The 13,491-nt window shown below is 41.8% G+C and overlaps 1 protein-coding gene across 2 annotated transcripts in view; it reads left to right on the forward strand.

Annotated features, from left to right (window-relative positions):
• LOC124141803 (E3 ubiquitin-protein ligase COP1-like) overlaps nucleotides 1–13,491 on the forward strand; it is a 39,917-nt gene that overhangs the window by 2,082 nt on the left and 24,344 nt on the right. For both annotated transcript variants that reach the window (XM_046509925.2, XM_046509926.2), the window contains exons 2-3: nucleotides 8,998–9,057; nucleotides 13,390–13,487. In XM_046509925.2, the coding sequence (XP_046365881.1) occupies nucleotides 8,998–9,057; nucleotides 13,390–13,487 (158 nt within the window). The remainder of the gene's footprint in view (nucleotides 1–8,997; nucleotides 9,058–13,389; nucleotides 13,488–13,491) is intronic.

Here is a 13,491-nt window from a genome sequence, read left to right on the forward strand (position 1 = left end):
TATTGCTGAGTGTGGCGTTAAACAACAAACAAAACAGACTGTTTTTCTCTAGCCATTGATTTAGGCATGACTTGGTAAATTTGCTCTTAGTGCGAATGTAGCTGTTGGTTATGAAACTGAACAATCTTGAGTTTGAGACTGATTTCTAAAGGTACTCGGGGCGGTCGGGTAGCCTAGTGGTTAAAGCGTTCGCTCGTCAAGTCGAAGACCCGGGTTCGATTCCCGACATGGGTACAATGTGTGAAGCCCATTTCTGGTGTCCTCCGCCGTGATATTGCTGGAATATTGCTAAAAGCGGCGTTAAACCATACTCACTCACTCACTCTAAAGGTACTCCTTGGAGAAAGTTTTGCTTATATTGAGCTTTATGCAGAGATGCAAACTCAAACGATTTAGGCGTAAACTTTGCAGAAACATTGTTAACATCTTCTGAAATTTGTTATCATGTATTATTATTACCATCCACCAGTGTACACAGATATCCTGTGTTCCTTACGGATGAGACCGCCTCTGTGGTGTAGAATGTCTTGAGAGTGCAAGGTGGATGGTTCAATCCCCGACTGTGTTATACCAAAAGATGTTATAGATGTTACTTTTTGTTACCCTGCCTGGCTCTTGCCATTAAGGGAATAAAGCAAGGACAGGTCGGCTTGGAGTCAGTTTGCTGTGTCTCAGTGGGGTATCCATATTTAACTGCAGCGTTGTATCCCAGTGGGCTAGCACTATCGACTGGACTAGCATGACTAGTACAAGCAGCCATATACAAGCCTGCATGCTCATTGCTATATAAGTGCAATAATCTTGAACAGGACTTTAAAGCCGGTTTTACCTGACTTTACACATGACCATGATGAGGATAAAGTCTCCTCCTGCATACAAACCCTTGTCTTTGTCTACCCACACTGGGACCATTGAAGCATGTTAAATATACATCACTCAGTTCAGGGTGAAGACATGAGCTGATGTGCTTTGGTGCTTTACTCTCTCAGACTCATACAGCTTGTTGTAAGAGTCATCTAATTTGTTGATAATGTGATAAGAGGCATCTGTTTTATACAACCAACCAGGTGAGGGGAACATAGAGGTGCAAACATATTGCTGTAGACATGACATAGATCAGTGAGGCAAGAGAGGGAGATGCTGTTCACATCAATGAGTCTCTAGAAACCATGCAGTGCCCCCACTAGGGTAGCTTGTTGTGGTGAATCACTTGTTTTTTCAATGCTATGAAAAGTTGTATTATCTGAAATACACTGAATTTCAAGCTGGTTGTTTTAAGGTGTCAAGCTGGAGTAAAGAGTGACTGAGGTAGTTTGCTTTGTGCCCGTCAGCAATATCATGAATATTACAGACTTTGTATTCTAGTAGTAGAGCGTCTGCTCAGAGAACAGAAGGTCCGGGGTTAGATCCCCGGCCTCGTCATACCAAAAGACATTGAAAAATGGTATTTGTTGTTACCCTGCCTGTCGCTTGGCATTGAGGGGGCTAAAACTAGTACTGGTCAGCTAGGAGTCAGTATACTGTATCTGAGTGGTGTATTCATGTTAGTTTGCGGCACGGTATCTCGGTGGGCTAGAACTATAAAATCGGCATTAGTCTGGACTAGTACAAGCAACCACTCACACACACATGTGCATGCACATCGCTATATAAGTGCAATAATCTTGAACGTGACGTTAAATCCCATTTCACCTCACCTCACCTCACCTCACCTCACCTCACCTCACCTCACCTATCATTGTATCAACAGCTGATAACATCATGGAAAGTCCTTATGCCTTTTGTCACTGTTGTAGGAAGAGATCCTCCTACGTTTGTAGGAGCAGTTTAAATGGGGAGTGGGTAGTGGTCGCAGTGTGTGTTATCGAAACCTGACAATGTGATTGTTGCTCATGCTGTCAATCACTGGTTTGTTGGCCCAGATTTGATTAGAGCTGTGGCAGGGCTGTGATATTGGTGACTGTGGGAGAATAGGCCAAAGGACCTCGTAACACAGTCCCTGGGTGTGCCAAGGACTTGTGATTGTGGCTATGCTGTTTGTGGTACAGAATTTATGTTCTTACCATTTGTGTAATTCACTAGCACTAGGCTCCAGACAGACATTTGGAAGCCAGTGATTACTCATTGAACATTATTCAACCCTCTCATATGATAAATTGGTTCTATTGTTCAAGACATTGAGCCATGCTTGAGACAGTCGCAGTGCATCGTGCTCATTTGGTGTTCATTGTGAATTTAAGTTCTGTCGCGGACGTAACTGGTACGCGAGACGGCTCTGCCGTCTCTTGTACGCGAAACGGGTGCGGTCCGCAGTACTCAGTGAAGCGCTTCATTCTAATTTATTCAATCACCGTGGCTGTGCTGTCACCCGCGACCTCCGCGAAAGTAATTAAAGCGCTATGTTAAATCACCCACTGCCGAGAGAGCCTTCAATCCACCCAATGTCGTGACTGGCAGGTCGCGTGTGCATCGAGGCATCCGCCTTCCAATCTTCACATACCCTATTTTCGAACAGTTAAGACATGTCAACATGTCATTCTGGACTGGATACACTTGAAAGTGTACATGTCGAAGATAGCGACCAGTTATCGTCATTTTTTGCTGACTGAAAAGAAAGTTGGCATCAGATTTCTGGTTGTAGTTCACTTTGAAAGCAAAGGCTTTAATAAGAAGTTTTAAATGTTGAAAGTATATGCCATGTATACCCTTTCCAAATTAGCATGAACATTGAATTAATAGTATGAGGGGTGTTGAAAATCAGTGCCTTACTTGCCAGACTCAATGTTGAATCACCAGACAAAAGAAAATCAGTTCCAGTTGCCTGTGTACCTTAAAATTTAGAGGATTGATTGTCAATTTTGATAAAATATTATACAAGTACTAAATATAGCCTTCTTGTATCTCTCAGTGATAATTATTTGCATCCATTCTCAATTGGTATTGGACACACTATTTTTCAGGTGGCAGATCCCTGAATGTCTGTATCTCTTTGTGATACACATGTGACTAATTCTGAGTGTGACTCTCTGTAAAGTTAGGTTGTGACAATTGTGTAGCAATAGAGAAGTCTATCATCAATGTAGTGAACTTAAATCTCATTACGATCTGAAGTTTTACAATGCCTCTCTTCGTCAAGATCTGACACACCTTCACCATGTCCACAAGGTTGCCTCCACATCTCTTACAAGGTCACGTCAGGTAAACCTTAGTGACCTTTGACTGCCCGATCAATATGAAGGATATGTAGGTTCTTGAACCAATCAGTTGTCAGTTTTCTAAAATGATTTAGCTTCATTCCTATACCACCTCGATTCGAGAATTCTATCTTGGCAAAAGAAAGGGGCGGTGGGGTAGCCTAGTGGTTAAAGCGTTCACTTGTCACGTCAAAGACCTGGGTTCAACTCCCCACATGGGTACAATGTGCAAAGCCCATTTCTGGTGTCCCCAGCTATGATATTGCTGGAATATTTCTAAAAGCTACGTAACATGCGTAACACAATACTCACTCAATTAGCAAAAGAAAACGGCCACGGAACACATATGTACTCTTAGTAGTACAATGTACACATTTTTTGGTATGGTTGCCATGGGGCCTAATAAACACGAGGATGTATAGCCACAACAATATAATAACATGGCTTTATCTTTATTGCAATAAGAACTCCTTGATTATATTTATTTTTAAGATACAGGAGTCAGATATGCTTGTCTGAATGTTTTGCTCACTGGTACTGAGAATTTAGAAGCCTCGATGCTGATTGGCAGATTAGAAAGTTCACCTGATGTGACCTCATGTGGAGGTGTCCTCAGATCTTAATATAGAGAAAGTAAGAGATTTGATTTTAACATGTTTAATGAGATTATAGTGACCTTATCAGTAGTAAGAGGTGACTTAATGGATGGTTTGGTCAGACTCGGTGACTTGGTTGATTGTGTAGCATCGTACCCCTCATCGTACCCCTCATCGTGCGTAGTGGATCAATCCTCACAATATCGATCACTGGATTGTCTGGTCCGGACTAGATTATTTACAGGCCTTCCGTTATATCCCTGGATTATCGCAGGGTACAAAAAATGATTTTTTTTAAAACAAATAATCTGTTCCCCAAAATGCTGAAAAGTTTTTCCTTTAGTTTTACAACAAAAAATAACTTGTTCACTGGACACATGGTTGATATGTTGGATGCTTAGAAACAAACATGTTTTGAGCTTACAGAAACATTGTTTAATTCCTCCTTTTAGAGAAAAAATTGTGTGTTCTAGAGCGTCTCTAAGTGAAAAAATATATCTCAAGTGTCTCAAACATTATACATACCTAAACTACCAAATGTAAAAAAAAATTACTCTTCATAACCTTTTAAGCTGAAAACTGTTTTCTTCCTTTTCCTTGGAATTTATCAGCATGGTTAGAATCCTGCTTCTCACTAAAAGGCCGAAATGTGTGAGTTTATGTCAGCTATCATGATAATTATTAAGTTCAAATACAATACTCAACATGCTCAACAGACGTTTTAGCAATATGTTTTTTAATGGATTTGAGCTTGTTTAGCTTCTGGTGTTTCCTACAACCTGTGTGCAGGCTGGGTGAGAAGGTCTAGCCAGTGTCGGAAGTTGTTAGTTGAAGATGATTGTTTTAGCAAGTAGTCATTCTGAGAGTGGATGAAATGGCTTCCTGTCTGGGCCATTCTGTCAAGTATCCTGTGAATTCCCTTCCCCACTTCCTCCTTTCCTTTCGGCCAGGCAATTGTCAGCAGATTTGGTTACCTCAGCTTGCAGGGGACTTCCTCTGTATGGGAGGATGACATGGGGGGGGGGGGGGGGGGGGTGTTACCCTCACAGGGACACATGTACAGGGTCAGTGTTGGGAGGGGTGTTGCCATCACTGGGAGTACACTACACATGTACAGGGTCAGTGTTTGGAGCGATGTTACCATCACTGGGAGCACACTACACATGTACAGGTCCAGTGTTGGGAGGGGTGGAGTTACCATCACTGGGAGTACACTACACATGTACAGGGTCAGTGTTGGGAGGGGTGTTGCCATCACTGGGAGTACACTACACATGTACAGGGTCAGTGTTGGGAGGGGTGTTGCCATCACTGGGAGTACACTACACATGTATAGGTCCAGTGTTGGGAGGGGTGTTACCCTCACTGGGAGCACACTACACATGTACAGGGTCAGTGTTGGGAGGGGTGTTGCCATCACTGGGAGTACACTACACATGTATAGGTCCAGTGTTGGGAGGGGTGTTACCCTCACTGGGAGCACACTACACATGTACAGGGTCAGTGTTGGGAGGGGTGTTGCCATCACTGGGAGTACACTACACATGTACAGGGTCAGTGTTGGGAGGGGTGTTACCCTCACTGGGAGCACACTACACATGTACAGGGTCAGTGTTGGGAGGGGTGTTACCATCACTGGGAGTACACTACACATGTACAGGGTCAGTGTTGGGAGGGGTGTTGCCATCACTGGGAGTACACTACACATGTACAGGGTCAGTGTTGGGAGGGGTGTTGCCATCACTGGGAGCACACTACACATGTACAGGGTCAGTGTTTGGAGGGGTGTTGCCATCACTGGGAGTACACTACACATGTACAGGGTCAGTGTTGGGAGGGGTGTTACCCTCACTGGGAGCACACTACACATGTACAGGGTCAGTGTTGGGAGGGGTGTTGCCATCACTGGGAGTACACTACACATGTCCATACTAGTATTACCAGTTATAGCCACAAAGGGGCCTCTTGTTATTGAGGGTATTTACAAGGATTTACCTAGGATTTTCGATTTAAACTACTATTTTGTTCAAAATTGTCAATTTTTAAGGTTCTCCTTTTCTTAAATTGATTTAGTTGATTGCCTGTTGGATATTACTGTGATGTGCAGCAATCAGTGGGAACATCTTCAGCTGTCTGCATTCCAGTCATCTGTTTCTCTGCTTCAACAGTGGTGGTGTCTGGCAGTGTGGGTACACCCTACTACTGCAGGGTTTTTGCGAGACAGCACTGCACCAGTGGCCACATGCTGATATTTAGAATTGAAAAAAATATATTTTCTTCTTTACATTTGTATTGCATGATGGTCATTCCCAGAATTACATCAAAAGCATATGGCATGTGCACAAAAATTTATCAATATTGCTGATCATGGCAGCTGCACATTTTGTTACATAAAGGTATTCTGACAGTTTAAATTGAATATTTTGGAAAGTTGGATACAGTAAACTGCGTTATAACGAACACACTTAGAACGAACTGACGGATATAACAAACTGTATTTTGGCCCCGTCCATTTGCTGTAATTATGCTGTATATGTGCTTATAACGAACTACGGTTATTACGAAACTAAATTTAGTGGTCCCTTTAAGTTCATTATAACCGTAGTTTACTGTATTTGGAAATTGATTGGTTAAAATATTTTTGAATCATGTTCATCAACTTGGAAACAAAGCTGGTCCACAAAGTGATCACAGTGCTACAACAACAGTGTTCAACACTAACACTGGTCAGCTTGTCCGAGTCTAGCATATTTCCATAAGGACCAGGAAAATTAAATACATGCAGGTCTAGTGTTATTTTGGGGATGAACAAAGTAATCTTGGCTAAATTTGTATGACTTTCGAAATCGGTGATAGATCGACTTTATACTCCAAGCAAAACCAGCAATCTAAACAACCCAGTGTGGTGCAGTGGTTACCTTGGTCTCTCATTCTGATTACGCACACTCACTTGTTGCATAAATATGATAAAGTATCAGCAATTTAAAACCTGTTTTGGTTAGTGTCAAACACTGCAACAATCCTAAGTCTATTTTAATGTATAGGTGCTACGACTGAGTGCTGAGTAGTGTTTGGACCCTCTCAATCTTTAGCATGTTTAACTTTAAACTTTTCGGCGAATGACAAGGAACCCTTGACCCTCATGCTTAATTTCAAACACTGTAATTAGTATGTAGTGAAAACACCTTCTCAGGAAGAACTATCGCAGGGTTACGACAAGGGGCAAATTGTTGTGTTTGATTATGGAAAATTGGGTCCAAATTATTGCGTTTGGTCCTTTCAATCAATCTTTGATAAATTCATTTAATCTGAACACGACAGTACTAGTTCTAAGAATGCTTTGTTCAAAGGGGAACCTGACCTACTCAACATGCTCAAGGTTACAGCTCCTGATGAGAGCAGTACTGCCCTCTGTCATCAGAATACATTCATACCTGTAATAACTACAGACAACTGTTCAGTCCATTTGTGGATGACCTCATGGGCATTGCCAGTTTAAAGAGGGTGTGTTCTCCACAGTCCAGACACCATGATTAGAATCCTAGGTGAAACTGAGACATTGTATGTAATTTGAGTTATTATTAGTTGTTAGATTGATATGCATTATGGAATTAGAGACAGCAGGCAAACAAACAGGTGTTTATACATGTTAAAGAATTAGTGACCATGGTGACCTGTGAAGAAGATCTGGGGTAGAATAGGTCTTCAGCATCCCATGCTTGCTGTAAAAGGCGACTATGCTTGTTGTAAGAGGCGACTAATGGGATCGGGGGGTCAGACTCGCTGACTTGGTTGATGCACATCATTGTTTCCCAATTCCGTGAATCGATGAGCATGATGTCAATCACTGTTTTGTATGGTCCAGATTTGATTATTTACAGACTGCCGTCATATAGCTGTAATATTGTTGAGTGCAGCGTTAAACAACAAACAAACAATCATACAAACAACAAAATAAAGAATTAGTTTGTGCACTGTCGCCGTGGATGTGAAGCATAGAGATAACTGAAATGAATGAAACAAGTTAATGGAGGTATTCCACAGACATGGCTCCGGCCCATGTGTGTCCCTCAGGGATCGGAGGAGCTTCAGTTTGTCCTACTCCGAGGGTCAGGGGTTACCTACATCATCATGGCCTTTTGCAAACATAGTTGGAGATCCAACACTTGTAACTGAGGAAAGCCTCTAGACCAGAGAGTAACCGCCTCAAGTGACATACTATAGCTGCACACCTTGTCTGTAACTTCAAGTTGGGTGTAGGGCTGTGTATTGGCAAAACAATTGTATTGCACTGCACTATATTGCAATACTGGTACATGTATTTGTATTGCGATAGACATGATAGATATTGAGAGCTAAAGTGTTTGACACTGATAATTTTGAATGAATTCCTGCATAGGCGGATCCAGAGGGGGCGGGTCCAGTGGGTCCGGACCTGTCTTTTGAAAACTAAATGTAGTATGTTGTAAAATTGACTGAGAAAGGATTTTGATATTTTGGATCTTTCTCTTTAAAAAATGCTGGATCCGCCCTTGTCTTATGTAGATTTTATGTTAAGCGATACAAATAATAACGAAACTTTTTGTATATGTTTTTCCTAATATACCCAAACACAAAAACATGATTTGCAATATTTATCATTTGAAGTATTGCTGTATACTATAACAGTATGGCCTGGGTAGGGGGTTTCACAAGCCCTGACATCAAAGGTAACATCTCTGATATACTGGTAATAGTAAAACCATGCATTTCTAGCTGTGTGTAGCCCGTCCATCTCAAACCACACTTGATTTTGTCCCACTAATCAATGCTAATTGTACGAATATTTGGTCCCTTATGAAATAATATATTTTGATATGTCAGCACTTGAATATCACACATATAACATGTCCTATATAAGTGAGATCAAGTGAGGCTGTGACATTTACTTTTTAAGGTGTTATTGGATGTTTTAGGGTGTGAAACAATATACTTGAGTGTATAAACATGATAAAGATGTGTGCTGACCCTGGTAGTAGGACAGGACTGGATTCTTTCCTTCCCACCGGTGTGTGTGAGACTTCCGCCTCCCAGAATGGGAACCACATTCTTCTCTCAGCACGCTCAGGGATGATCAATAAGGGCAGAAATGGCCACATTTTTCTGTGACGGAATTTCATTACCCGTGTGACTTTTTGAAAACTGATTGTGTTTTGTTTATATTTCAGCCCTGTGTGCTTTGATATCATTGAAGAGGCTCATATGACCAAATGTGGACATACGTTTTGGTAAGTATTTTTATTTATCATGTTTGATAAAAAAAAATTGTCCTTTTAGACAGAATTTATTTTATATAGACATTAATTTTCAAGAGAATATTTACATGACAATCAATGTTGAATAGATCATGACAGAAGATTTTACGACAAACTTCGAGGAAAGAAAGAAGAAATTTGATTGCTCTAATCATGCTTATTAAGTGCCCACTCGGGACATAGTACAGATATTACATTAATAATTTTGCACACATAATAACAAATGATATATATAAAACATTATGACACAATAGCGATGAAACAAAATGAGCTGAAAGGAAAACGTATGCATGATTCTCAGATTAGGATATTATGTGTGTACAAATGCTGTCTCGCACAACAGAGGTGAGACATTATGCACTTATTCATATATGTCATACTTAAGTTGTGTAAAATTCATGAAGTTTCATTGTATGCCATATTGATGGTGATAATGCAGTCTTTCCTGCCAACATCTTTACTTGGTATTACAATCTATTCCTAATAACAGAAGACCAAGTATGACGTCAGTTGCAAAAAATTAGCTATCATGGCTATTGTTGGAGTCCACTGATGAAGAATTGTTGTCTGGCTTCCCAGTCATGATGAAGAAGTTATCAGAATCAACAGAGTAGACACAATTTGTGGATAACAACTTCTTTAATATACTACTGTAGTCACTTTTCGATAAATAGAGGTTATCACGCGAGTGTGTTTGGGGATGGTAAATATCCTGCATTAGGAATAAACATTGTATTTAGCGAGCCTTGGCGAGCTAAATACATAGTGTTTATTTCGTAATACAGGATATTTACCATCCCCAAACACACAAGCGTTATAACCTCTTTATCATATAATGTCATTCTTTAATTCTGTGCTTTAAAATCGCTTTCCCTCTCTCACAAACATTACCGAAACATTGCGAGTTTTTCTGGAATGCGCGCATTAATATTTATTACGTCACAGGGCAAGTAATGTGTCAGTCAGACAGTGACAGTAGCCAATATAGTTCCAACTGAAATCTGTTTCTTATACAGTGGCGAAGCAACATAAACGCAAAACAACAGTTGTTTTTCATTGCCTTTCACGGCAATCCGTCGGTCTGTCCGCTAGAGTAATTGCCCTTTGTCAAAGGGAAGCTACTCTAACCCTAGTCTATGAGACGTCATGGCCACGGTCAGACGTTGATAGTCGGTCTGTCCTGTCATAACGTTAAGAAGTGTAGTCAGATGTACACACAGTGACAAAATGAAACAAGGTAACAATTCAAACATATTATTTTAATTTGTGGAGAAGGTTTCAAGCCGCAGAGGTCTACAAGCACAGATATGGCTACTGATTCCGCTTGGCTAGGCCTCGTGCCCTCGTGAAATTGTTTCGAAATTTATATCGCCAAAGTTGCCAAAACTTATAAAATGCCTTAGCTTATGTCACAGTTGGAAACTGATTTTAAGTATATTTGACTGTTCTTTTGATAATGATAGCAATTATCCCTGTAGTTTATCCAGATTCCCGATGGTTAATTCTGACTTGATCGCCGAATGACGATGGCGACTCCATGTTTGTTTATGAACCGTGAAAGTAGTCCCTACTTGTCCTTTGATATTTGCATCTCTATCTGCATATGACCCCAACGGATATCGTTTTTATCCGTTGGCTTTATCCTGCCGAGAAACCTACCCATTATATGATAAAGATCTTTATATCGTTGTCAAACAAGACTGAATATTGTGTACTATTATATATTATAGAATATTAATGAAGTTACTGATAAATTGTGGCTACTTGGTCATCTGTCAACTTCTAAGAAATAAAAAAATTCAAGTGATTCCTCCGACTTAAACCATGTTAATATAGTTTATATATTATTTTTTTTTAATTTTGCATAATGAGCTATAGTTACGTCAGTTTTGCTTGTTAAAATAAATGTTCAGAATGGCAAACGAATTTTCATGATTATTGGCTCAGAATCAACAACATCAACTCTCGTGGGACGTCATTATAATCCTGATAATGGCTTAAACATGTTAAACCATGTGTTGATATTATCTTTCTGGACCTGTTGTTTGTCTGGACATTTGGAGTACTTATTTCGAAAAAGAAGCAAATTTACAAACTGAGGCTTGTAATTGTCCTATCTTTCTGGCCTATGGCAGAGGTAACAGCTTGACCGCAAAGAACACTGGCTAGTAGAATGAACTTCCTTAGTATGTAGCTAGAGACAGCTACTTTAATTTGGTTGTAGAAGGCATTGTAATTCCCCCAAACCGAAGATGCGTATGTCTAGAAATGCATTTGTTTATGTGTATTGATTTCTGGGGCTTCTTGAAATGGCTTTGAAGTGGTTGCTTCTGTTTTTGCGAATTTGCAAAGACTTTTTTGTTTGTTATTCGATGAAGATATTCATTGTGTTCATGTTACCAGAAATTTGCAAAATGCCTGATTGAATAGAAACTATGAATGGTGATGAGAAGGAAAACAACATAAATATGAAGTTTCCTCTCTGGAAAGACCTGAACGCTCATGTGTCAGATTGCTGCAGATGCATGAACAAGTGCTAATATTTTTTCTGATTTAGAGGTTTTAGGTTTCAAGCCCTGCTTTGTTGTGAATGTCAGTATAGACTACTTTTAAGATAATAGATGTGATTCATCCAGATATATACTGGCCTAGAATTCTGAAAGTACAGTTATTGTTGGATGTATCCTTGATGGCCAGACATTACATGCCAGCTCAACTCACTGGCTATCCTCACTGTAGGTGGCCAGAAGTTACATCCCAGCTGAGCTGGCTCTCCTCACTGTAGGTGGCCGGACACTACAACGTCCCAGCTGAGCTGGCTCTCCTCATTGTAGGTGGCCCGACACTACAACGTCCCAGCTGAGCTGGCTCTCCTCATTGTAGGTGGCCGGACACTACAATGTCCCAGCTGAGCTGGCTCTCCTCATTGTAGGTGGCCCGACACTACAACGTCCCAGCTGAGCTGGCTCTCCTCATTGTAGGTGGCCGGACACTACAACGTCCCAGCTGAGCTGGCTATCCTCACTGAAGGCTGCCGGACACTACAACATCCCAGCTGAGCTGGCTATCCTCACTGAAGGTGGCCGGTCACTACAACGTCCCAGCTGAGCTGGCTATCCTCATTGTAGGTGGCCAGACACTACAACGTCCCAGCTGAGCTGGCTCTCCTCATTGTAGTTGGCCGGACACTACAACATCCCAGCTGAGCTGGCTATCCTCATTGTAGGCGACCCGACACTACAACGTCCCAGCTGAGCTGAGTATTAGGGAGCAGTTCCAACGATGTCAGATAAATCATTACACCCTATAAGAATGCAGTGATGGAGAGAGATAGGCGGCCCGACACTACAAGGTCCCAGCTGAGCTGGCTCTCCTCATTGTAGGTGGCCCGACACTACAACGTCCCAGCTGAGCTGGCTCTCCTCATTGTAGGCGGCCCGACACTACAACATCCCAGCTGAGCTGGCTATCCTCACTGAAGGTGGCCGGTCACTACAACGTCCCAGCTGAGCTGGCTATCCTCATTGTAGGTGGCCAGACACTACAACGTCCCAGCTGAGCTGGCTCTCCTCATTGTAGTTGGCCGGACACTACAACATCCCAGCTGAGCTGGCTATCCTCATTGTAGGCGACCCGACACTACAACGTCCCAGCTGAGCTGAGTATTAGGGAGCAGTTCCAACGATGTCAGATAAATCATTACACCCTATAAGAATGCAGTGATGGAGAGAGATAGGCGGCCCGACACTACAAGGTCCCAGCTGAGCTGGCTCTCCTCATTGTAGGTGGCCCGACACTACAACGTCCCAGCTCAGCTGAGTATTAGGGAGCAGTTCCAATGATGTCAGATAAATCATTACACCCTATAAGAATGCAGTGATGGAGAGAGATAAAGAAACTCCACGAGTGACTTTTTATGGCAAAGATCTTGCCACAAGTCCATACAGGTCCCCTGGACGTGAAATACCAAAAGACATGCAAAGATGGTACTTGATGTTTCTCTGGCTGGCATTCAGCATTAAGGGATTAAAACAAGGACATCACGCACACATCACCCACACGTCACACACACACATTACACATCTTACACACAACACACACACACATCACACTCAACAGATACCACATGTCATTCTATCATGCACTCGCCCGCCCGCGCGCGCACGCACCCACGCACGCATGCACCGACGCATGCACATGCACGCACGCACACGCACGCACGCACACGCACACACACACACACACAAACACACAAACACACTTCCCTTCACTTTACCTGTATCTCACTATCTGCTTTCTTTTCAGCTTCAAGTGTATCAAGCAGTGCCTTGAGAAGACCAACAGGTGTCCCAAGTGTAACTACATCATCGACAATGCAGAGCACATCTTCCCCAACTTTACATGTAA

Source organism: Haliotis rufescens, unplaced genomic scaffold, assembly GCF_023055435.1.
Source record: "Haliotis rufescens isolate VD_foot unplaced genomic scaffold, xgHalRufe1.0.p SCAF_8, whole genome shotgun sequence".
NCBI lineage: Eukaryota > Metazoa > Mollusca > Gastropoda > Lepetellida > Haliotidae > Haliotis > Haliotis rufescens.